This window comes from Rana temporaria, chromosome 4 (assembly GCF_905171775.1).
Source record: "Rana temporaria chromosome 4, aRanTem1.1, whole genome shotgun sequence".
NCBI classification, from domain to species: Eukaryota; Metazoa; Chordata; class Amphibia; order Anura; family Ranidae; genus Rana; species Rana temporaria.
Window position 1 is genome coordinate 288,628,685 of NC_053492.1, and position 25,008 is coordinate 288,653,692.

At 44.2% G+C, this 25,008-nt stretch overlaps 1 protein-coding gene across 1 annotated transcript in view; it reads right to left on the reverse strand.

Moving 5' to 3' along the window:
• The window catches only part of ARHGAP18 (Rho GTPase activating protein 18), a 149,622-nt gene extending 124,848 nt beyond the window's left edge, over window positions 1–24,774 (reverse strand). Inside the window, exon 1 of the mRNA XM_040350413.1 lies at window positions 24,521–24,774. Within this exon, the coding sequence (XP_040206347.1) occupies window positions 24,521–24,651 (131 nt within the window). The 5' untranslated portion in view covers window positions 24,652–24,774. The remainder of the gene's footprint in view (window positions 1–24,520) is intronic.
• Window positions 24,775–25,008: the final 234 nt, after the last annotated feature.

Here is a 25,008-nt window from a genome sequence, read left to right on the forward strand (position 1 = left end):
ATACATTTTTATATTTGCAAAAAATCCAAATTTTCGGGACAATGTTTTGGGATGTACCCCCTTCTTCAGGGTCCAAGCAGTACTAAGCTTTTTGGACCTTGATGAAGGGGGTACACCCTGATAGCTTGTCCTGAAAATTTGAATGTTAGTGCAAACAAAAAAAGTCTCACATACAGTACTGCGCAATGCAAATGCACTAATAGGGCTTCAATCACCTCAAGTATCCTTGGCCAATGAGCCCTTGCTGAAACTTGCCACATTGGACATCTCCAGTTAAGAAAGTGTTGATCGTTCTGTTAAATGAACAACTTTGTGATCCTTTTGTTGAGGAAGGACCGTCCTTTGGATGCTAAGCTGCCCTAGTGAGCACTTATGCCTGTCAAGTACTCTGATTATATTGCTTGAAATATTTCCTGAAATATTTTTGTTTTCTGTATATTTAGAATTTTTCTTTTTTACATTTATACTACTGTTCTAGTATATTGTATTCTGTCTGTTGGTAATGCCAAGGTCTGCAACTTTTTATGTGGGTGAATGGAATGTAGGAGGGTGCTACTTTGTGTAACCCATCATTGTCACGCTGAGCAGTGATACCACTAAAGAGAGTGACATAACAGAGTGAGGTGATCCACAGACTTCCCGTAAGTTGTCCGTGAATGGGGCTGCACGCCATTTACGTTCACGTCAAAACCAATGACGTCCTTGCGACGTCATTTGGAGCAATGCACCCTGGGATATTTTACGGACGGCGCATGCGCAGTATGTTCGGCGCGGGAACGCGCTTAATTTAAATACTACACGCCCCCTACCTGCCTAATTTGAATTAGGCGGGCTTGCGCCGGGTGATTTACGCCACGCCGCCGCAACTTTACAGGCAAATGCTTTGTGAATTAAGCACTTGCCTGTAAAACTTGTGGTGGCGTAACGTAAATGAGATACGCCTGCACAGTTTTGCGCGATTCTACGAGAATCTGGGCCAATGAGATCTACATAATAGAAAAAAAAAAAAAGTAAACAGGTAAGGGTCAAGAATATCCTGTTAGGGGTGTGACAGGTACGATTACAATCCATGAATTGTAGGTCCTCAACAACACATATGGTTTTATCAAGCTCCTAATAGGTATATTCGTTGCTCAAAATGCATTTACCCTGTTCTCAGACTATCATAAGCTACAGAATATTTGAACTTGAACCAGCCAGACCACGTTTTGTGGAACTTAGTGGTGGTTCTTCCATTTTCGAGATGTGGTTTACTGTATGAGCCCATTCTTTTAGTGAGGGGATTGTCAGCAGTTTCCAGTATTTGGAAATAATTATAACAAATAATAATATAATTATAATAAAAATTATTCAATAATGTAATCAACTCAAAATCACTGAAATTTGCTCAGTTGCAGAATTGTCGCTGTCATTACTTTTATTTTTTTAATGACGAATTTCCCCACAAATCGCTATCGCACAATTCTGCAAGTGATTATACTGTAATTTATTATCGCGGTTTTCTAGCTGGTCTAAAACCATTTTTGACATAAAAGGACACTTTTGGTTGCTATGGACAATCTACAGTTTGCAGGCAGAAAGAAAGGTTTTTATTATATAAAAGTACATGCAGGGCACTGGGCAGACCACTAGGGACAAGGGGTGTGTATTTTTTACATACAGTACTGTAATCTATAAGATTACAGTATACTGTATGTATTGTGTTTATTTACTTTTTTGAATTTGGCGCTGTTCTCCGCCCCCGTGCGTCGTAATGGCGCAGGGAACGGAACTCGGCTGCACACAGGAACACTGTGAATCGAGCGAGGAGACACCGCTCGATCACATAGCAGAGAGGCATGGCAGGATCCAGGGACAAGGTAAGTAAACCGTGGCTGCTGCGAGGCGATCCCGAGTCGGGCTCGGGGTTACCGCTTTTTGGTGCTGAAATTCCACCCCGAGCCAGACTCGGGAATACCGCCAGGGGGGTTAAAGATATCCTGTATACTGCGGGTGGTGGAAACCACCAATGATCAGCATGAGCGTGTCCCTGATGAGTGTTTCAGCAGTCTGCTAATTCTGCAGAGCGAGGATCGCCAGAAGAGTGCAAAAAGGCTGCGGGTCTCCTGGAGCTCTGTCTTCAGGCAGCCATCTCCATTGCGCACCAAGCCATGCCCCAAATTCTGTTACATTTATTTATAAATGATATAGAGAACAGGATAAATAGCTCAGTCTCAGTTTTTGCGGATGACAGAAAAATAAGTAGAGCAATGAACTCACATCAGGACATAGAAATGTTGCAGAATGACCTGAATAAAATAAAAAAAATAAAAATGGCACTTGGGGGCAATAAACATAAATGCAATTTATTCACTAGATGGAAAACCGGAGAATCATGGATGTAGGAGGATCTAGGGGTCCTAATAGATGAAAGATTGAGCAATAGCATGCAATGTCAAAGTTGCCAGAATATTAGCATGCATAAAAAAAATGGATATACTCCAGAGATAAAACTATAATCCTGCCACTTTATAAAACTCTGGTTAGGCCACATCTGGAGTATTCTATCCAGTTCTGGTCACCGGTCCTCAGAAGGGATGTGCTGGAGCTGGAGAGAGTCCAAAAAAGGGCAACAAAAATAATAAGGGGACTGGAGGACCTAAATTACGAGGACCCGCTGCAAACACTAAATGTATTCTCGCTGGAGAAACAACGCTTAAAGAGGGACATGTTAGCAATCTACAAATACCTCAATTGGGATCCCAGCATAGGAAAAAAAACGATTTAGTCCCAGGGTGTGTATGAGGACACTGGACCACACGTTGAGACTGGAGGAGAAGCGGTTTAACCTTAGACTGTGCAGGGGATTCTTCACTGTCAGAGCAATAAGGATGTGGAACTCTCTCCCACAATTGGTGGTGACTGCGGGGAGTATGGATATTTTTAAAAGACTCTTTTATGTACAGCTTAAAAAACACAACATACAGAAATGATGTCGGGGGTGGGCAGGACCAACCGTTATCAAACTCAAGCCAATGGGATGGGTTTCTGGGTGGGTCGCTACATTTATGTGGCTCCACCCCCTTTCTTAAGCAGCCCAATCATTGGTTGGTGTTGATAGCTGCTTGGTCGTGACAACCCCCGATATCGCAGCTAAGTTGTGACAGCTGGTCTTTCTCCCAGTAAACCGTTACATTCCCTGACATTTTCACACATTGAGCAGCTCTTGAAAGCCTGACTGTCTGCTGCATGTGAAACTCCCCCTCTCCTCTATCAGTGCCAACCAATGCCGACAATCAGTGCTAATCAATGCTGTCTATCAGTGCCCATCAGTGCTGTCTATCAGTGCTTATTAGTTGGGCTACCAATTGGTGCCCATCAACACTGTCAATCAGTGCTGCCAATCAGTGCAGCCTATTAGGCAGCACTGATGGGCACTAATAGGCTGCACTGACTGGCAGCACTGGTTGGCAGCATTTAAGGGCACTAATTGGTAGCAATGATGGGCACTGATAGGTGGCACTGATAGGCAGTACTAATTGGTACTGATAGGTGGCACTGATAGGAAGCACTAATTGGTACTGATAGGTGGCACTGATAGGCAGCACTGATGGTCAGCAAAGGGTGGGCCAAACTGCAAAGGGTGGGCCAACTCAATATTGAAGGTACGGCGCAAAAACCATATATGTGAAAAATTCAGTGATGACACCAAAAAAAGGAAAAAATGAATAAATAAGATGTACAAACTGTTACCAAAATTAAACCACAACCTGGAGTGATTAATATGAATTGTGTACATAAACCAATAACTGGGTAGGTGTATGCCAATCTCCTGGTTACCAGAGAAAGTGGATAAATATTCAATCCAAAGGTATGACGTTAAAGCAAATCGCAATCATACATAAAGCAATATAAAAAGTTATAGTCCATAAATGAGTCCCAAGTGTAGTAAAAGTGATAAAAAATCCAAGATCTTCTTATAATAAGTGATGTGACATCAGAGATTACAGATTAAACCTCCTTCCACCAAGTGGGCACCCAAGTGAGAGAGATGTAGTCTCCTTACCAGATACAAAGACCACAAGCGGCCAGACCAGGCACTTAGAATCGGGGGCGCGCTTAATTTGAATAGAAGCCGCCCCCTTGAAGATACGCGTGGCTACGCCGGGCCATTTACACTCCGCCGCCCCAAACTACGGAGCAAGTGTTTGGGGAATACAGCACTTGCTCCTGTAGTTTGGGGCGGCGGAGTGTAAATGCCTTACGCGCCGCCCGCGGACATTTACAGAGAATATGGGCGAGGGTTTTTAAAGTCACTGGCCCGGATTCAGAGAGATCTGCCTATCTTTAGGCAGGCGTAGCGTATCTTAAATACACTACACCGCCGTAACTTAGAGCGGCAGGTCCCGTATTCAGAAACAACTTGCGCTGTAAGTTACGGCAGCGTAGTGTATCTGACACGGCGTAAGCCCGCCTAATTCAAACTAGGCTAGTAGGGGGCGTGTTGTATGTAAATGTTTCGTGACCCCACATAAATGACGCTGTTATAGAACGACGCATGCGCGCGCATGCTCAATATCACGTCCAATTTTTAAAGTCAATTACGCCCGCTCAATGCTTAGTCGACGTGAACGGAACCTACGCCCAGCCCCATTCACGGACGACTTACGCAAACAACGTAAAATACGATGCTGTTCGTACGTTTCCGACGTCCATACCTAACATAACTTTACGCCGGTCTGACGCCTTACGTAAGCGACGTATATCTTGATACACCGGGTGCACGTACGTTCGTGAATCGGCGTATCTAGCTCATTTGCATATTCATCGCGGAAATCTACGGAAGCGCCACCTAGCGGCCAGCGTAAATATGCACCCTATGATACGACGGCGTAGGATACTTACGCCGCTCCTATCTTGGCAACATTGAGGCGTATCTGATTCTATGAATCAGGCGCCGAGATGCGACGGCCCTCATTCGGAGTTACGACGGCGTATCTGGAGATACGCCGACGTAACTCCTTTCTGAATCTGGGCCACTGACTTTAAAAACCCTGTGCCTGGTCTGACCGCTTGTGGTCTTTGTATCTGGTAAGGAGACTACATCTCTCTCACTTGGGTGCCCACTTGGTGGAAGGAAGTTTAATCTGTAATCTCTGATGTCACATCACTTATTATAAGAAGATCTTGGATTTTTTATCACTTTTACTACACTTGGGACTCATTTATGGACTATAATTTTTTATATTGCTTTATGTATGATTGTGATTTGCTTTAACGTCATACCTTTGGATTGAATATTTATCCACTTTCTCTGGTAACCAGGAGATTGGCATACACCTACCCAGTTATTGGTTTATGTTCTCAATTCATATTAATCACTTCAGGTTGTGGTTTTATTTTGGTAACAGTTTGTACATCTTATTTATTAATTTTTTCCTTTTTTTGGTGTCATCACTGAATTTTTCACATATATGGTTTTTGCGCCGTACCTCCTTTTTTAACACTTTTCCTGAATTTGTATCTACAATTTTTGGTACTGGCAGCATTTACACTTTTTTTGTTTTTGTTTAGCGCAGTGTCCTTTCCACTTTTTTCAATCCAATATTGAACCCTACAGACTAAGGCCCCGTACACACGATAGAATCCATCCGCTGAAAAATCCCAGCAAATGGGTTTCAGCGGATAGATCCTATGGTGTGTACACTCCAGCGGATCTGTTTCCGCGGATATTTCTCCCCTGGGATGGATTCCAGCAGATCGAATATTTGCTGACATGCCAAACAAATCCATCTGCTGGAATCCATCCCAACGGATGGATCCGCTGGTCTGTATAGACTCACCGGATCCATCCGTCCGAAGGGATACCCCGCATGCGTCGTAATGATTCGACGCATGCATGGAATTCCTTATATGAAAGCGTCACGCACGTCGCCGCGTCATAATCGCGGCGACGGCGCGACACGTCATCGCCAGAGGATTTCGGCGCGGATTTCAATGCGATGGTGAGTACACTCCATCGCATTAAAATCTGCTGAAATCCTCAAGAGGATTTATCCGCGGAAACGGTCCGCTGGACCGTATCCGCGGATAAATCCTCCCGTGTGTATGGGGCCTAAGACTGGGATGCTATTAAAGTTCATGTACGTGTAAAAGTAGGGGTCCCAATACTTTTGACAATATAACCTGTGTGTATATGAGCTTTGGGGTACACACCCTAATGCCATAGACTGCGCACGGCTATGTCAGTAAGGGATATTTTTTTTTTCTTGCATCAATTTATTTTTTAATTGTTATGCTAAAATAATCCAATAAATCCAACAGTTTTCACCAATACAAAGACTAGTAAGCAAACTACTGTATACATTGAATGGCCTTTCTTCTATTTAAAGGAGGAAGTAGTATATGGTCTGTGAAACGTCTTAGGGCCAGATTCACAGCCAGGCGGCGCAGCGTAACGTAACCGATTTAGGTTACACTGCCGCAAATTTTCTGGCTAAGTGCCCGATCCGCAAAGCACTTACCTGGAAATTTGCAGCGGTGTATCCTAAATCCGTCCGGCGCAAGGCGGGCCCAATCGAATAGGGCGAGTCCCATTTAAATTAGGCGCGCTCCCGCGCCGGACGTACTGCGCATGCTCCCGTCGCAAATTTCCCGATGTGCTTTGCGCGAAGTTACGACGCGCCGACGTTTTGTGAATCGCGACGGGTAAAAAAGACTTGCGCCGGGAAAAAATAAATAAAAAAAAAATCGAAAGCGACGCGGGAAAGACGGGTATACTTTTACATGGTGTACTAAGTTTACACTTTGTAAAAGCAGCCCTATCTTTGCGACGGCAAACTAACACTTGCGGCGACGTAACAACGGGAAAACATTTCGTGGATCGCCCTAACTGCTAATTTGCATACCCGACGCTGGTTTACGACGCAAAATCCCCCCAGCGGAGGCCGCGGTACTGCATCCTAAGATCCGACAGTGTAAAACTATTACACCTGTCGGATCTTAGGGATATCTATGCGTAACTGATTCTATGAATCAGTCGCATAGATAGAAACAGGGATACGACGGCGTATCAGCAGATACGCCGTCGTATCCCTTTTGTGAATCTGGCCCTTAGTTTCTTCTAGAAATACAGCATAGTTGCCTATGTGTATTTATTAGCATTACTTTTCTTAATATTTACATTTCATTCTCCTTACTATACTTATACAATTTACAAAAACACTAAAGTGCTCCCACATTTCCTTGCTGTAATCTCTCGCTTGGCAAACAATTACACGGACATCTGTTTTATTTATTTTTACTGCCTTTCTCATCAGTTATATTTTCTAAACACTGAGGCCTTGTACTCACGGCAGGACATGTCCGATGAAAACGGTCTGCAGACCGTTTCCATCGGACATGTCTGGCCGGGGACTGCCCGGGGACTTCTGTTCGATGGCTATACACACCATCGAACAGAAGCCCGCGCGTAAACATTACGCGGGGCGTGTCCGCGGTGTCGCCGCGTCGATGACGCGGTGTCGCCGCGACAATGACGCGGCGACGTGGGCGGGCCGCCTTAAATATGCTTCCACGCATGCGTCGAAGTCATTCGACGCATGCGAGGGATGCGGGCGGCAGGACATGTACGGTAGGTCTGTACAGACGACCGTACATGTCCGGGCGGACAGGTTTCCAGCGGACTGTTTTAAAACAAGTCCGGGAAACAGTTGTCCGCTGGAAACCTGTCCGATCCGTCCCAAAATGGTCCGCTCGGGCCAACACACGGCCAAACATGTCTGCTGAAACTGGTCTGCGGACCAGTTTCAGCAGACATGTTTGGTCGTGAGTACGGGGCCTTACATTAACTTTTTTTTTTTTGGCTTCTCAAATAAATGTTCTTAGTTTGATCCCATGCAATCCCAGGGAAACAGAATACCAGAGGCAGAGAACTTTTACAAATTCTAGGGACCTCATAACAAAAATTTGATAGGGTCAACTGGCAACTTCTCTCGTTATGCCTTGGGAAAACTGCCATGACAGCTTTTGGCGGGGAAAACTGGCCATGTGTATGCTCCATGGCAGTTTTCCCGACAAGAAAACCCGCCGGGAATCACGGCATGAAAAATTAGAACATGTTCTCTTTTTTCCTGCCGCGATTCCCGACGGTCTTTTTCTTGGCAGTTTCCCTATGGGAAACACTGCGGTGAAGCATACACACGGCCGGGTTTCCCGGCCAAAGCTCTCACCGCATTTTTCCCAATGGGAAAATCTCTGGTGTGTAGACGGGGAAAGTGACTGAGCAGGTCCTCGGTTTTCCCCCCGGGATTCCCGGCAAATTTTTTTTACCGCCGGGAATCCCGATCGTGTGTATGGGGCATTCGATTTCAAGCTGTTTTGTTGATTGGATTGCGCACATTCCTTCAGGTTCATGTAAAAGGTTTTTTTTTAATTACAAAGAAATCTAACCTGGACATCCCCTTCTTTCGGAGAAGAATGTGAGGGGGATATGTATTAAGCTAAATTGAGAAGAGAGTTAGAATTAGAAGTAATTGGCCTGCTACAGTATGTTCACTGCGCTGTTGGCTGGCCTGGATCCCATGGCTAGGGCTTCATGTTGGATTTCAGAGCAGAGGCCTGGAAGCTACAATGGATATGTGTGGCATGTTACAGGAAGGGTTTCACCTTAGACCCCATTCACACCTAGGCGTTTTTACGCCTGTAGCGCTACGCCGCTGCCGCCAGAGGGCTGAAAACAGATGTCCCTCTATGGAGATGGTTCACATCTCCACGCCGAACGCCGGACGCCTGTCGCCTGCCGCGTGAAAAAAGGTCCCGGACCTTTTTTTCAGGCGTCTTCGAGCGTTCGGCTAGGAGATGGCAATCATCTCCATAGAGGGGGTCATCTTGGGGCACATCTAGGCGGACAATACCGGCGTTTTGTCGCCGCAAATCGCGGTACAAAACGCCGCTATTTTTACCGCGATTTGCCGCAATTTCGTCCGTCTAGATGTGAATGCAGCCTAACACAGTGCCTGAAGTTAGGAGATGATGTGAGCCCTGAAGTTTTGATCTCTGGCCTCTGATCACTGTAATTGAAGTATAAGTACCCTGTGGTAATAGTGACAGATGAACCTGCTAGCAGGGGCCATGTTTTACCTGGTTACCAGCTCTCAGGAGCTCATTGTAATTATAAATAATTTTATCCCTTACATCATCACAGCAAGCAAGTGCTGAAAGAGATAGAGTAGTAATTAAGAAAGAAAAACAAAACAAAGTTGTTGGTAGCAATAATAACCTTCACAGTGTTTTATATTATGACATCATTGTTAGTACTCCTGCATAAAATTATTCTTTAACCCTAACAGAAACTTCTTTAGAGCCGGTTCACACACAGGCGGCACGACTTTGGGGGCGACTCGGCAAGGTGATCTCAAGGAGACTTGAGAGGCAACTTGCAAAATGACTTCTGTATTGAAGTCAATGCAAGTCGCCCAGAGTCGCCCCCAAAGTCGTACAGGAACCTTTTTCTAAGTCGGAGCGACTTGCGTCGCTCCTATTAGAACGGTTCCATTGACTACTGCGGACCGCGACTTGTCAGGCAGCTGAGTCGCCTGACAGGTCGCCCCTGTGTGAACCGGCTCTTAAACTCAGGCTTTTTTTTGTAGAACTACAGTACACATGTCAGCTACCTTAATACATTTTTTTATTATCTAAGGCAGGGGTGCCCAACCAGTGGCCCGCGGAGCCCTCTGATGTGGCCCGCGACCTCCTGCTCTGGGATTGAATAGAAAAGAATACTGTTATACTGTTCTGCAGTAGTTACTGGGCTACTTTCAAACGAATCCGCAGTTGCAGAGCGGTGCACCTGAGGGTTACCTGCACTGAGCCATAGGCCCCTTTCACACAGTCAATCCGAACCAATTGGACCCTCCATTCACCTCTAAGGAGTAGCAGATGTAAATGGACCTGTGTCCGTTCACAAACGCCTACCTCCAATCCAAACCACAAAAAAAAAGAAAAAAAGGTAGAGTGGGCTTTATAGAGTAGAGTGGGCTTCCATGCACCCACTCCGCTCATTGTGGCCTGCGACTAGTTACCAAGTCTCTTAGGTGGCCCTCGCTCTTCAAAAGGTTGGGCACCCCTGATCTAAGGGAACACTGGGCTTTTACCGCTTGAGGACAACTGCATGGGCATAAGGATTCATTTCAGTGCTGGCCAGGATAACCAGAAGCTCCGAGGGTGATAAAGCTACACTACCTAAGATTGCCAAACAAATTCTCCTTACAGCACAGTCTGCAAAGGGGATCTGTGACTGGAAATACGACATGATTCTGAAGATTCTTCCAGTATGCTTGATGTCAGTATCCTCTTCTTCAATTGATAAGTCGCATGGGGATACAAAGTCAGTGCCAGAAGCAACCTCTCCAAGCCTTAAAGGGTCACTAAAGGAAAACATTTTTTTTGCTGAAATGACTTTTTACAGGGTATAGAGACATAACAGTTAACTGATTAACTGATTCCTTTTAAAAACGATTAAAAATAGATAACAATCAATCATATAATGTACCTGTAGTTTTTTAGTTTCGTTTTTGCATTTAGTTTCGTTTTAGCATGTTATGCTGTATCTGTGCTGGACAGTGCCATAGAGCAGTATTGGTTTGAAACTAGAATCTCCCAGTACTGTGGTGATCAGGAAACAGACAACCAGGAAGTGTCCAAAACAGAGGAGAATTACAGCAACATCAGAGCAAAAACGAACAATGAGGACATGAAACCAGGACTGCAGTAAGGTAAAGGAAGCTATTTAGCTAAAAAAAAAAATTCCTTTAGCCTAGGTTCACACTGCTGCGAATTCAAAATCGCGGTAAAATGCGCGATTTTACCGCAAATTCGCGGCTGCGATTTTGCCGCGATTTCGGCCGCAATTTAATGTAAATCGCAGCCCGAAATTGCAAAAAGTAGTACAGGAACTACTTTTTGAAATCGCAGATGCGGCGTCGCACTGATTAGGACAGTGCCATTGCCGACAATTGCCGCCGATTTGAGATGCGATTTGACATGTCGCATCTCAAATCGCATCTCAAATCGTTCCAAATCGTACCCAGTGTGAACCAGGGCTGAGTGACCCTTTAATGATGTAGTACTGGATTTGCATTCTCTACATGTGCACACAGATTTTATATGTTTAATTTGCCTCAACAGCCTCCCTAATGGGGCCTCCTCCCTGGCCCCAAAACAGCTGCTTGGGCTGCTATGGTTATTGTTACACAACTACAAACTTTATTATACTCCAGAGTTTATTTGAATGTCATATTATGTCATAATATTATAAAGAAGCAAGTTTCTTTGTAACCAACATAAAAATCATACAATTTAAATTTAGGCCTATAGTTCATTTTATAAAAATAGATTTTGGTAGTGTATTATTATTGTAATTGTTAATAATGTTTATTTTAGAAAAAAGAGAGAGAAAAGTGGATTGTTTTTCTGTTCATGCTGAGGATTCCAACAAACAATGTACTGCAGAATACACTGATTCAGACCTTCCAAACAACTGGTCACATAGACATATTCAACCGGATTCACGTAGATAGGCGCATCTTTGTGACGGCGTAGCGCATCTCATATGCGCTATGCCGACGTAACTCTGAGAGGCAAGAGCAGTATTCACAAAGCACTTGCTCCCTACCTTGCGCCAGCGTAACGTAAATTGGCCGGCGTAAGCCCGCCTAATTCAAAGTAGGATGGTAGTGGGCGTGATACATTTAAATTAACTGTGACCCCATGTAAATGAAGGGCCAAACGAACGGCGCATGCGCGCGCATGCTCAGAATCACGTCGCATATACTCCCTAAGATACGACGGCTCAATGCCTACGACGTGAACGTAACCTACGCCCAGCCCCATTCACGTACGACTTACGTTAACGACGTAAAATCCGACGGCTGTTCCGTCGTCCATACCTTTGCATGGGATGCGCCTCCTATAGGTGGAATAACTTCACGCCGGACGTACGCCTTACGTAAATGGCGTATACTACTGCGACGGGCGCAAGTACGTTCGTGAATCGGCGTATCTCGGTCATTTGCATATTCGACACGTAAATCAATGGAAGCGCCCCTTGCGGCCAGCGTAAATATGCTCCCAAGATACGACGGCGTAGGAGACTTACGTCGGTCGGATGGAGCCAAAATTCAGGCGTATCTTAGTTCAAGAATTAGGCGCATAGATACGACGGCGCATCCGTGCACTTACGCGGCGTATCAGAAGATACGTCAACGTAAGTGCTCTCTGAATCCGGCTAATACAGTACTTGCACATTTGATCATGGGTTGTAAGGGATGATCACAGGTAAAATGCATGTAAAGCAAAAACGAATTTCAAGGTTACCCCCAGAAAAGAAATGCTGTGCAAATGTTCTGTTGGGGAAATTTTTTCTGGTGACAGCATTACTCTCACTTTGGAAAGATTTCCTTTAATTTATCGGTGTATCTACAGGATGGGAAATTAAAGGAAATTAAAGGAAATACCCCAGTTGGAGACAGATGGCAAAAAAAAAAAAAATCATGAGAGGATTTCATAACTATTCCCTTCTCTATCAACATATATAAACTAAAATGCAAAATGGTGCTTGTATATATGGAAAAGCCTATTACAGTACATACAAAATATTATGCCCTGTACACACGATAGGTTAGTCTGATGAAAACGGTCTGATGGATTTTTCCATCAGTTATCCGATGAAGCTGACTGATGATCAGTCGTGCCTACACACCATCAGTTAAAAAGACGATCGTGTCAGAACGCGGTGACGTAAAACACGGCGACGTGCTGAAAAAAAAAGTTCAATGCTTCCGAGCATGCGTCGACTCGATTCTGAGCATGCGTGGATTTTTAACCGATGGACGTACCTTCAGACGATCGTTTTTTTCTATAGGTTTTTTATCCATCAGATAATTTTAAAACAAGTTCCTATTTTTTTAACCTATGGATAAATGACCGATGGGGCCCACACACGATAGGTTTGGTCTGATGAAAACGGTCCATCAGACCGTTTTCATCAGACTAACCTATAGTGTGTACGCACCTAAAAGAAACATTATAAGTCAATCATTTAGGTTTAAATACAAAGGCCCAGATTCTCGTATCTCGGCGTAAATCTCCGCGGGCGTAACGTATCTCGTTTACGTTACGCCGCCGCAAGTTTTACGGGCAAGTGCTTTATTCACAAAGCACTTGCCTGTAAAGTTGCAGCGGCGTAGCGTAAATCCACTGGCGCAAGCCCGCCTAATTCAAATGAGCTGGGTTGGGGGCATGGATCATTTAACGACGTACTGCGCATGCGCCGTCCCTAAAATTTCCCGACGTGGATTGCGCGAAATGACATCCAGCCCCATTCACGGACGACTTACACAAACGACGTAAATTTTTAAATTTCGACACGGGAACTACGGCCATACTTAACATTGGTTGCCTCTCATATAGCAGAGGCAACTTTACGCGTCGCAAATCTAACGTAAACGTCGTATCTTCACTGCGTCGACCACGCGTACGTTCGGGAATTTGCGTATTTTGCTAATTTGCATACTCGATCGGGAAAACGACGGAGGCGACACCTGGCGGCGAAAAAAAAAATTGCATTTAAGATCCGACAGCGTAAGAGCCTTACGCCTGTCGGATCTAATGGTTATCTATGCGTAACTGATTCTAAGAATCAGTCGCATAGATACGACGGCCCAGATTAGGACTTACGACGGCGCACATGGCGTTGCGACGTCGTAAGCCCTTTCAGAATCTGGGCCAAACTGTTTGCTGAAACATGGTCCAAAGGATGGATTTTGATTTTAAATACGTATTTATACGTATCTGTTGCAAAGGATGGATTTTGCCTTTAAATACATATATATACGTATCTGTTGTTTCCCACAAGCTTCAGCTGGAACATGTAGCTATCCTTGCTAATTGCCAGGAACTTGCACGCCAGATTTGCTATGTGTTTCCTTGTTTGGAGGTGCATAGCCCTAAGATTTAGTTATGTCTTTGCTGCTGTCTTCTGCTTGGTCATTCAACTTCTTTTTTTTTCTCTTTTTTTTTTGTTATTTCACCTTGTCTTTTTTTCCCTTCTATTCAGAAGTCTTGTCTCAGTCCTTTGCTGTCTTGTTAACCTTTTGCTATGCCTTAGCACGGTCATTGTTGCCTAGTCTGTGCACCTGCCTCTGTCTACCCTCACTCAAAAATGGTCTTGCTTTAATCACCATGTACTCTCTGTTATCGTTTATTTGGTTGTTTTCTGTTACTATCTGTGCTGTTCCATGCTGTCACTGTACCCATGAAATCCACTATTGTTGGGTTATTTTGTACTATTGTGGGCTTTGGAAAACACCAGGCATACCTGAGGCTGGCCATACACATAGCTCCCAACTGTCCCTGATTTCAAGGGACTGTCCCTGATTTGGAGTAATGTCCCTCTGTCCCTCATTCCTCCTCACGTGTCCCTCATTTTGGTCTGATCTGTAGAAATGTATACTGTATAACATGCACTATTTATCTATCAAAAAGTGTTTAGCACTAAACCTTTCAACTGCAGCGTATGCACATGCAATCATGTCCCTAGGGCAGCTTTTTTTTCTCTTTAAACTCTTTTCACACCTAGGCGTAGGCGATTTGCAGCGTTTTTTTACCGCGATTTGATGCGACAAATTGCAGCGTTTTTCCCCGCGATTTGCCACGACAAAACGTGGCGTTTTTCCCCGTGGTTTTGTACAGCTCATTTGCATCAATGTAAAACGCCCAAGCCGCCCGATTTGCGCGTCAAAAAAGGGTACGGGACTTGTTTCAAATTCAGGTGTTCGGCGTTCTTTCGGCGTTCGGCGTTTTGCGTTGGAGATGTGAACCATCTCCATAGAGAATAATGTTATTTTTCCCCTCTAGCGTCTTTGAGCGTCGCGCTTCAGGCGACAAAACGCTCAGGTGTGAATGCAGCCTTAATGTGTCCTAGACTAGAGTGTCTCAGGTCTTTCACAATCCTTACACCACCCTAAATCTAATTGGAATATATTAATTGTATGTGGAAGGCTATGTATGGCATTTCACTGTTCCAGTTTCCTAAAACAATAATAATTATTGTCAAAGAAAAGTAGTACATTTCAACAGGCTTAGGTTGATGACTGCCAAAACTTGTGTCAGAAAAATGTACGGAAACATTTTATGACTTGGCACACCTATCTGCACAATTCCCTTTGCTTATTTCAATTTTATTCTTGAAATATGCCCAAAAAAAATTAAGAACCTGCACAGATCACCTTAATAATTAGACCAAGCTACCATATGGTGTTTTTTTTTGAACATTTACTAAATAGGCCCAAACATATAAGGCTAAATGGACATTTAAAGGAAAAACTGTTTTAACTATCAGTATGCAATCTACTTTTCATGTACTTAGACTGCCCTCTGGTGGTTGAATTACAAACTGTTTTGTTGTCAACATCACCAATATTATACATAATGTACAGTATGAAGTAAAATTAGCAGTGTTAAAACAAATGTGTTATGTACATTTTTTATGTATTGAAGTATAGCAAAATAGATTGTAGTGTTTTTATTCATACCTACATACGTGGAAATAGGATAAAGTACTGAGGGAGGTGTACCATGGGGTGTGATGATATAATTCTTTAACAACACATAACTCAGCTTTCACAAAAAGATTATAAAACACATACATTTACTATAATATGAAAATACAGTACTTCAGGTTGTTTCTAAATGCCACTTTATAAAAAAATTGTACCAACTTAGATGCCATCTATAGGTTTCAGACTTCACACTTCTTATGCATTGCTCATAGTACAACACATCATAACTATCTGCACCTAGACATAATTTTATGAAGAATAGTAAAAAAAAAAAAAAATTAGATTGCAGTGTATAAGTCCTTAGCTGTGGCGGCTACATTATTCCCCCTTTTCAGACTTTTTCCCCCCCTTTTTTCATTTAGAGATTTTGCCAAAAACACAGGGCCAGATTCACAGAAGAGATACGACGGCGTATCTCCTGATACACCGTCGTATCTCTTGACGTAACTATGCGGCTGATTCAAAGAATCAGTTCCGCATAGATAGCCCTAAGATCCGAAAGGTGTAATTGACTTACACCGTCGGATCTTAGGATGCAATACTTCGGCCGCCGCTGGGTGGAGTTTACGTCGTTTTCCAGCGTCGGGTATGCAAATGAGGTTTTACGGCGATCCACAAAGGTTTTCGCGTTCGTTACGTCGTCGCAAGTCTTTTTTTCCCGTCGCAAAGTTAGTCATGTTTTTTCATGCCTTAACTTTACACAGCCCATGTTAAAGTATGGCCGTAGTTCCCGCGTTAAATTTGAATTTTTTTTTTCCGGCGTAAGTACGTTACGCACGTCGCGATTCACAAACACGTCGGGCCGCCGTAATTTCGCGCAAAGCACGTCTGGAAAATTGCGAACGGAGCATGAGCAGAACGTCCGGCGTGGGAGCGCGCCTAATTTAAATGGTACACTCCCCATTTGAATTGGGCGGGCTTGCGCCGGACGGCTTTACGTTACACCGCCGAAAGTTTACAGGTAAGTTCTTTGAGGATCAGGCACTTACGCTGAAAACTTGCGGCGGTGTAACGTAAAGACGATACGTTATGCCGCCAGAGTTTTTTGTGAATCTGGCCCACAATTCCTGTCCCTTTGATGACACTGCCTGCTCTCTGTACTGCATCTGTTGCATTGTCGTCACCCAAGGTTTCTTTTCTGATTTGGACTACAACATCTCCCCCTTGTTCCCATTACTTAGGGGGAGTTGTCACAATTTACAAAATAAATCTGGGAAGGCAGATAGAATTGTTTGAGATTGTAATTATACAACAAGTTATAGGGGGAACGGGAAATGTTTTCTGAAAGGACCAACAGGCATTTTTCTATACTTGCAGAAAATGTATTTAACATAAGAAAGCAAATGCCACCATCGTACCTTAGGATTTGTAAGCTGCAATATTTTAAATGTTTTGTTTTGTTGTTTAGATATGCTTTAATGTTTATATCAAAGCTAATAAAGGATTGATTCTTTTCTCCTGGTCATTGCTGTCTTCTCCCGTGTTAGATTTTATTGTAGTCCTGGCCATAAATTACTAGAATAAGAAGTAGAACTGCCCATTGTATTTACAGATAAAGAGCGCCACAGGCTGGCAGTCCTTTGTCCCCTTTAACCTTTGTAAGCAAACAATTCAAAGCTGTAAATCATACAACCTCTGACATCAGTAACATCATCCTATTCCCCTATTCTGTGTTCTTTCACAGAAGGATACAATTGGTGTAGGATACTGGTATCTATCTCGACATACCGAAAAAATGCAATCCCATTCTTGGCTACAGCCCATCTTTGGCCTACATTCATCGCACCTGTGACATTGTCTTAACAGAATTTACCTTTTCTTACTACTTTGTGTTCTCAGTAAGGCCCCATGCACACAAGACGCTGCTAAACTCGAGTTCAGAGGCATTTGGGCATTTTTTTCAACTGCCCCTGAACACATTTAATGTCATCCTATGTGTCCATGCACACAATCACGTTTTTTGGCGTTTTAAAGCAGTTGGGTTTATGTCCGTTTTTTCAGACGCAAAATTTTGGGTTCAGAAGCGTTCTATTTTTGCGTTTTAAACTTTGGGAGGGTCTACAATGTCTTTGAGATAAGCGCCGACAGCTGCAAACGCGGTAAAACGCCGCTAATCGTGGCAAAACGCAGCGCAATTCGCGGCAAAAACGGGCGTTTTAAACGCCGGTTTTTGCCTTTGAAAACGTGAGTTTAGAGGTGTTTGTAATTGCTTCTCATGTGCAAGGGGCCTAAGCCTTCCACAGAGGAGTCACTGGCATTAGGCCCACCTTCTTATTCCCTAAATAACCTTGTAAAGGGTTAGCTAGGGACTGTGCCCCATCAGAGAAATTCCATTGGAAATTCCGATGAATTCCATCAGAGTTTAAATATAGAACATGTTCTATTTTACTCCGATGGAATTTGTCGGAATTCCGATGTGCTTTTGGCCGGGCAAAAGCCCGATCGTGTGTACGCGGCATTGGTCTTCCTTCTATAACACAAACCAGGCCACCAGCTTTGGGAATTTTCTAGCAAGATTTACACTTCTGTGCAAGCCTAAATTATAAATAAATGCAAAACCTGCTTTTTTCTTAATTATAGATAGAGTTAAGAGGGATTAAGACACCTGACAGTTTTTATTGCTGTATGTGCTCCCATAAGATAGATTCACCCTCCTTATTTGTTCTGTTTACTGTTATCAAACTGAAAAAAATATATTACTTTTAGGACTGTCACCAGGACAGTAATAGAGAGGAAATCTTCTAGTTAGAACACTTCTGAGGGAATTCTTCTCACTGTTTTGGCTATGGAACAGGATGTGAAGGGAAATCTCCCCATTGGGACACAGATGGCAAAAAAAACCTGACAGCTGTTACTCTATTAAAAATGAAAAGGTTTTACCTTTGGGCCCCTTTCACACTGAGGAGTATTTCAGGCCTTTTAGCGCTAAAAATAGCGCATAAATAACACCTGAAATTCTCCTGTCCCAGCATTCTCAATGTGAAAGCCCGAGGGCAATTCCGACGGTATAAAAATAGCAGCACTATACGGCCACCTCACATACTGCCCCAGTGTGAAAGGGGCCAGAGAATACCTCCCAAATTTCTGAAATGGAATGATGGACACCGACTAGCAAAAGTATGTAGGCATAGGACCTACCCCCGCCATGCCCCCTTAACCACTTCCCGCCCACCTATAGAAGATTGACGGCCGGGCGGTGGTTCTGTTATCATAACTGGGCGTTATATGGCGTCCAGCAGGATAACATGCCGGTGCACCCACGGGGGCGTGCAGTGCGGCAATCGCTAGTCAGAGGGGGGGGTTTGTGCTGATAATCAGCACATTGATTATCAGCACAGCCCCATCAGATGTGCCCATCAGTTGCCAATCAGTGCCCAACAGATGCCCCATCAATAAAGTCTGTCAGTGCCCACCACAGTGCCAATCAGAGCCCACCACCGTGCCCATGGCAGTGCCAATCAGTGCCCAGCAGTAACACCTGTCAGTACTTCACCATCAGTGCAATCTATTAGTGTCCCTCAGTGCCACCTATCAGTACCCATCAGTGCCTTTGGTCAGTGCCCATCAGTGCCGCCTGTCAGTGCCACCTATCAGTGCCCATCAGTGCTGCATATCAGTGCCACCTATCATTGTCCATCAATTCTACATATCAGTGCCTCTTCATCAGTGCTACCTTATCAGTGCCAACTCATCAGTGCCCATCAGTTCCGCCTCATCAGCGCCTATCAGTGAAGGAAAAAACAAAAATTTTATGACAGAAACAGATTTACTGTGGATTGTGGGAAGGGCAGAGCCTGTTGGGAGTATCTATGACATGGGGAGAACAAATTCCCCATGGAGATAGAGCTTGTATTACAGATTGGCTTTGGGATTACGAATCCCAGCATTACCAGAGCTTTGTGGGGAGAAAAAAGGGAAGCTATTCCGAGACTCGGAGCAGAGGATATGATGAACATGTCATGCACGCAGAGAGGTAAAGTAGCAGAAATACCACTGTCAAGCCTAGTGTCTCTGGAGAAGACATTACCGCAGTTGTCATCACTGGGGCTCCGAGAAAGAGTAGGAGGAAACAGGTCATCGCCCTAGTATTTGGTGAGAAGCTGCTGACCAGTTAAAAGAACAGTATTGCTTAATGGGGGCACGGTACAGATGCCAAACCCCAGGTTAGGATGGACTTATTTTTGAGCTTTCCAAGGATGGATTTGGGCCCCAACATACTGACCATTAGGGTGATGTCTACCAAAGTCTGTTGGACCATTGTCATAGGTTCACTCCCTAGTCTGTCCATATACGGACAGACTAGGGTAGTATAAGGATAGACTAGGGTAGTATACAGACAGACTAGGGTAGTATACGGACAGGCTAGGGTAGTATACGGACAGGCTAGGGTAGTATACAGACAAGCTAGGGTAGTATACAGACAAGCTAGGGTAGTATACAAACAGGCTAGGGTAGTATATAGATAGGCTAGGGTAGTATACAGGCAGGCTAGTGTAGTATATGTATATGGACAGACTAGGGTTGTATATAGACAGGCTAGGGTAATATACGGACAGGCTAGAGTTGTATATAGACAGGCTAGGGTAGTAAGCAGACACGGGTATGGCTCATATTCTACACATAAGAATAAACACTCAGTTCCATGTGGGACTGCCACATCAGACAGTCAGGTAACTTCTTACACTAATCAGGTCCTTTGAGCCCTATGACCCCCAGTACAGAGCCCAGATACTAATGGGTGCTGGTGCTCCATTTTTTTGAGGGGGAGGCAGCAAACAAAGTGAGACGGAAGAGTATATATATGAGCCAGCTTGGCAGGTGTCAAATACCAGCTATGAATAATTTTTTGTGCCGCTTCCCAATGGGATATGCAGTGAGAATTTTTGAGTATGGATATAAGGACTTGGTGCCACTGCAAGGCTGTGTAGTTTGATTAGTCCATTGTTCCCAGTGGAGCATTGCTGGTGTCTCGGGATGAGTGGGAGGATAAAGCAGGAGCTTGTAAATGAAAGCTTTTCCTTTAGTGGTTGGTCAGGGGTGATCATAGAACTTTATTAGTGTAGCGCCCCCTTACTTTCAGTATGGGCACTACGCTAAAGTTAGTGGGGAATGGGAGAGTTACCTTGCTCCCATTCACTATTTGTTTAAATTGTGGGACTTCTGTCATTCCAGAAATGTCCAATGGGTCAGTATGTGGTCCAGGGATGCAATGCCATCCCTGGCCAGCGGTTGGCGCCAGAGGGGTTCTGGCAGAGTAAGTTTCTCCAGCAGCCAATCAGAGGAGTTTTTCCCTTGCGGGGCGTGCTGGAGAGGAGTATACCTGTGACAGGTGTCATGTGTTCTAAAATCTTTGAGGGGTCCCTGTTCCATGTGTGGCATCCACCTTCAGGGTGCGCGCATCCATGGACCCTGCTGGCCATAACTGCAGACTACTTGGGACCTCATCCAGAGGTACAAGGGGACCCCAGTGACTGGCTGGGTTCCTGATTCTATTGAAAGGATCCCAGGCTGGGTGCCAATTCGATTGGGGAGTCGGTTTGAGAAGGACCCGGAGGCAGGTCGTCCAACAGAGCCTGAACAAACCAATTGGGGATCCGGTGACCAGAGTACTGACAGGCATGTTTGCTGTCATCTGGTGACCAATGCAGAAATCTACTGGGAGGATTCGCTCCATCTATCTATCTAGCTCAGTTATTGTAATTGGCCTGTGGCAGAGGCCCGAGCCGGGTCTGTGAGAGAGGCCTGTTCCTCCCAGAAATCCTAAGTGACATCTCGGCTGCCAGGCCTGTGTAAAAGGGTCTGTCCGGGGGCACTGGAGTGGCGACGAGTTACAAATTGGTACTACGCAGAGCAGTACTGACTGCTCTATTTAATATCCAGGCCTGATACTGCAAGGTTCTTCCTCTCTCTCTCTATTCATTAACTTTGCCCTTCCCAATTGATGTTGATGTTGGCTGTGTTGGCCTGGAAAATAAAGCATTGGAAAAAACCTTTGTTCACTGTCTGGACCTTTGCTTGCTGTTTGTCTCTACAGTTGCACCCCTAGACAACGCCAGGGTAACTTAATAGGCCGATCCCAAATCAACCAGCGCCTTCTTCGCAGGTAGCACTACATTAGGTCTCGGAGTGTTGGGCATGGAGATTGTTGGACCCAGGATAAAGCTAATTTAGGCTGTAAAGACATAAACTGCCTGGGATTCGAATGGTATTTTAGGTGCAGTTGTTGAAAGGAGTTCAGGAAGGTGTCTGTGTACAGTATAAATCTCCACTAGCTTATATGCATGCTTTCAACCAGGAGACAAAGGAGGTACATATGAGGAATGTGAAGGGTAGGCAAGAGAGCAAGTCAGTTGGGACTCCTTTTGATTTTTAAAGGGTAGCTTTCCAGACTTTAACCATAACATTGGTTATGTGTGTGCTTTTGTGTATGTGGGTTTGTGCAGTGTCTGTGTGTGTGAATAGTGGGTACTGCTGTGCAATGCATAATGTAGTGGTGGCAAAATTAATTATAGGGGGTACTGAGCTGTAAATATTTCTGATCCCTACATTCTGTACATTACATACACCTGACCCCTACACTGTTTACATTACACACATCTGACTACTACACTTAAACATTACACCTGAAACCACATTGTTTCACCCCTGCACTGTATATAGACGCAAGTTTTATGCCCCTCCAACTGTTAACACAATTTTGTCACATTCACAATCCACCACCTCCCATTGCATGCACCATCTAATTTTTTCCTCTGTGTCTCCTCGGTGCCTCTAACCTTCTAATCCAAGAGCTGAACCCCCCCAGGAAGAAGAAAATATCCACACTCCTGCCATTCACAGAACACCTTTTATTCTGTGAACACAATCCAAGGTGTTAAAAGTGATTGTAAAGTCAGTTTTTTTTTTATCTCAATGCATTCTATACATTAAGATAAAAAAACCTTATGTGTGCAGCAGCCCCCCCCCCCTCCAACCCCCCTAATACTTACCTGAGTCCCCTCTCTGTCCAGCGATGTCCATGAGTGTCTCAGCCATCCAAGACTCTCTGTCCTGATTGGCTGAGACACTAAATCAGTGCCATTGGCTCCCGCTGCGGTCAATCAAAGTCAGTCAGCCAATTAGGAGCGAGAGGGGGCATGGACGAGCCGTGGAGCACAGGAACAGGAGGGAGGGACCAGGAGCACAGAAGAGGGACCTGAGAAGAGAGTTATTGGGGCTTCTCTGTGCAAAGTATAAAATGTTTGTTATTTTTAGAGAAAAAAAAACAGCCCTTACTTTAACCACTTAAGGACCGCCGCCTGTATATTTACGTCGGCAGAATGGCACAGACAGGCATAGGTACGTACAGGTATGTCCCCTTTAAGATGCTGCTGTGTGGTCGCGACCCTGCCGCCTTCTCCGTGAGTCTGACCGCGGGTCCTGCGGACTCGATCGCCACGGGGATACCTGCGATCGTCTTACGGAGAGATAGAGCGGGGAGATGCTTATGTAAACAAGAATCTCCCCGCTCTGTCTAGTGACAATGACAGTGATCACCGCTTCCTGTAATCAGAAGCAGTGATCACTGTCTTGTCACACACAGCCCTTCCCCCCTACAGTTAGAAGCACTCATCAGGGCACACTTAACCCCTACAGCGCCACCTAGTGGTCAACCCCTTCACTGCCAGTGTCATTTTCACAGTATCAGTGCATTTTTATAGCACTGATCGCTGTAAAAATTACAATGGTCCCAAAAATGTGTCAAAAGTGTCCGATGTGTCCGTCATAGTGTGGCTGTCACAATAAAAATCGCTGATTGCCGCCATTACTAGTAAAAAATAACATATTAATAAAAATGCCATAAAACTATCCCCTATTTTGTAGACGGTATAACTTTTGCGCAAACGATCAATAAACGCTTTTTGTGATTTTTTTAACCAAAAATATGTAGAAGAATACGTATCGGCCTAAACTGTTTTTGTGGATATTTATTATAGAAAAAAAAGTTTTTTTTTCAAAATTGTTACTATTTTTGTGCATAGCGCTAAAAATAAAAACCGCAGAGGTGATCAAATACCACCAAAAGAAAGCTCTATTTGTGGGAAAAAAATGACGTAAATTTTGTTTGGGAGCCACGTCACACGACCGCGCAATTGTCAGTTAAGGCGATGCAGTGCCAAATTGCAAAAAGTGGTCTGGTCTTTGACCAGCGAAATAGTCAGGGGCTGAAGTGGTTAATGAACAGATAAGTGTAAGGAAAAAGGCAGGTTTACAACAGGATCCTTTCACTGTATGAAAGCCACAGCTCCCATAGCCAGAGCCTAAAGGTATAGAGCTGGCTGTATTTTCTAACGGGTACAAATCAATGAATTATCCAACACACAGAACTGAGGTGAGCATTTAACACACCTCACAAGAGATATTTTTGTATTTGTATAAATTAGGGTGACCACGTGTCCCGGATTGGGACAGTCCCACATTTTGCAGGTCTGTCCCGGGCACCTTCATTCCAGGACAATACAGTGTCCCAGAATGAAACTTGACACAGCCACACCCCTGGCCCAATCTGATGCCCCCAAAAAAGGCCACCAATTCACTGCTTTACTCACTGACAGTACTTGTCCTGGGCGGGAATGCCTGGAGAAGCACAATCCTGCCCCCTGCTTGTGATTGGAGAAATCATATATCCCACCTCTTGTGTCCAATTACTGTGCTGTGATTCGTTACAGCACAAGCTGATTTTTGGGAATGGAGGGTGTCCCCTAATGGTAGTTTGGAAATGTGGTCACCCTAGTATAGATGCCTGTGGCTGGAGTTGTAAAATCTGCCTGTATTAGATCCCAGCTTGAAATATTGCAGTGACCATTATTCTTGGCGTGGTCTAAATTTCTACAGATCTGAGAGCTTTTAGTTACTTAAAAAAGTAAAATCATTAGACTCACCTTATTTGCATGTTCAAAACAATTTTAGTCACTATAGAATCCATTGTGATCCATACAAATTGCTTACTGTTTGTGTGCATTGAAGAGGAGGTGAATTCTTTCAGAGCTTTAGATGTGAATATCGTCTCCATATCCGCAGGATGATCAATTTCCTATTTCCTGTTTCCTCCATGATCTGATAAATCAGCCTTAGGTCATATCAGACCCGCCAACCAGAATGTCCTTTTCCCACCTACATTCTCTCCAAAGATTTATTATATGCTTCTACCCGAGTCTCATTTGTAAGCCTATAATAGCAAAGAGGAAACTATTTCATCATTTTTCTACAGATACTCATTAACAAACAGTTTACCTTTAAACTGATCTTTGCTCAACAGATCAATACATTTAAAGCATTCCTGTCCAAAAATGTAATGTGAGCACAAAAAAAAAACGTTTCTTTTTCATTACGACGTAGTTCAAAGTGCTCTAAATATTTCGGGCAATAC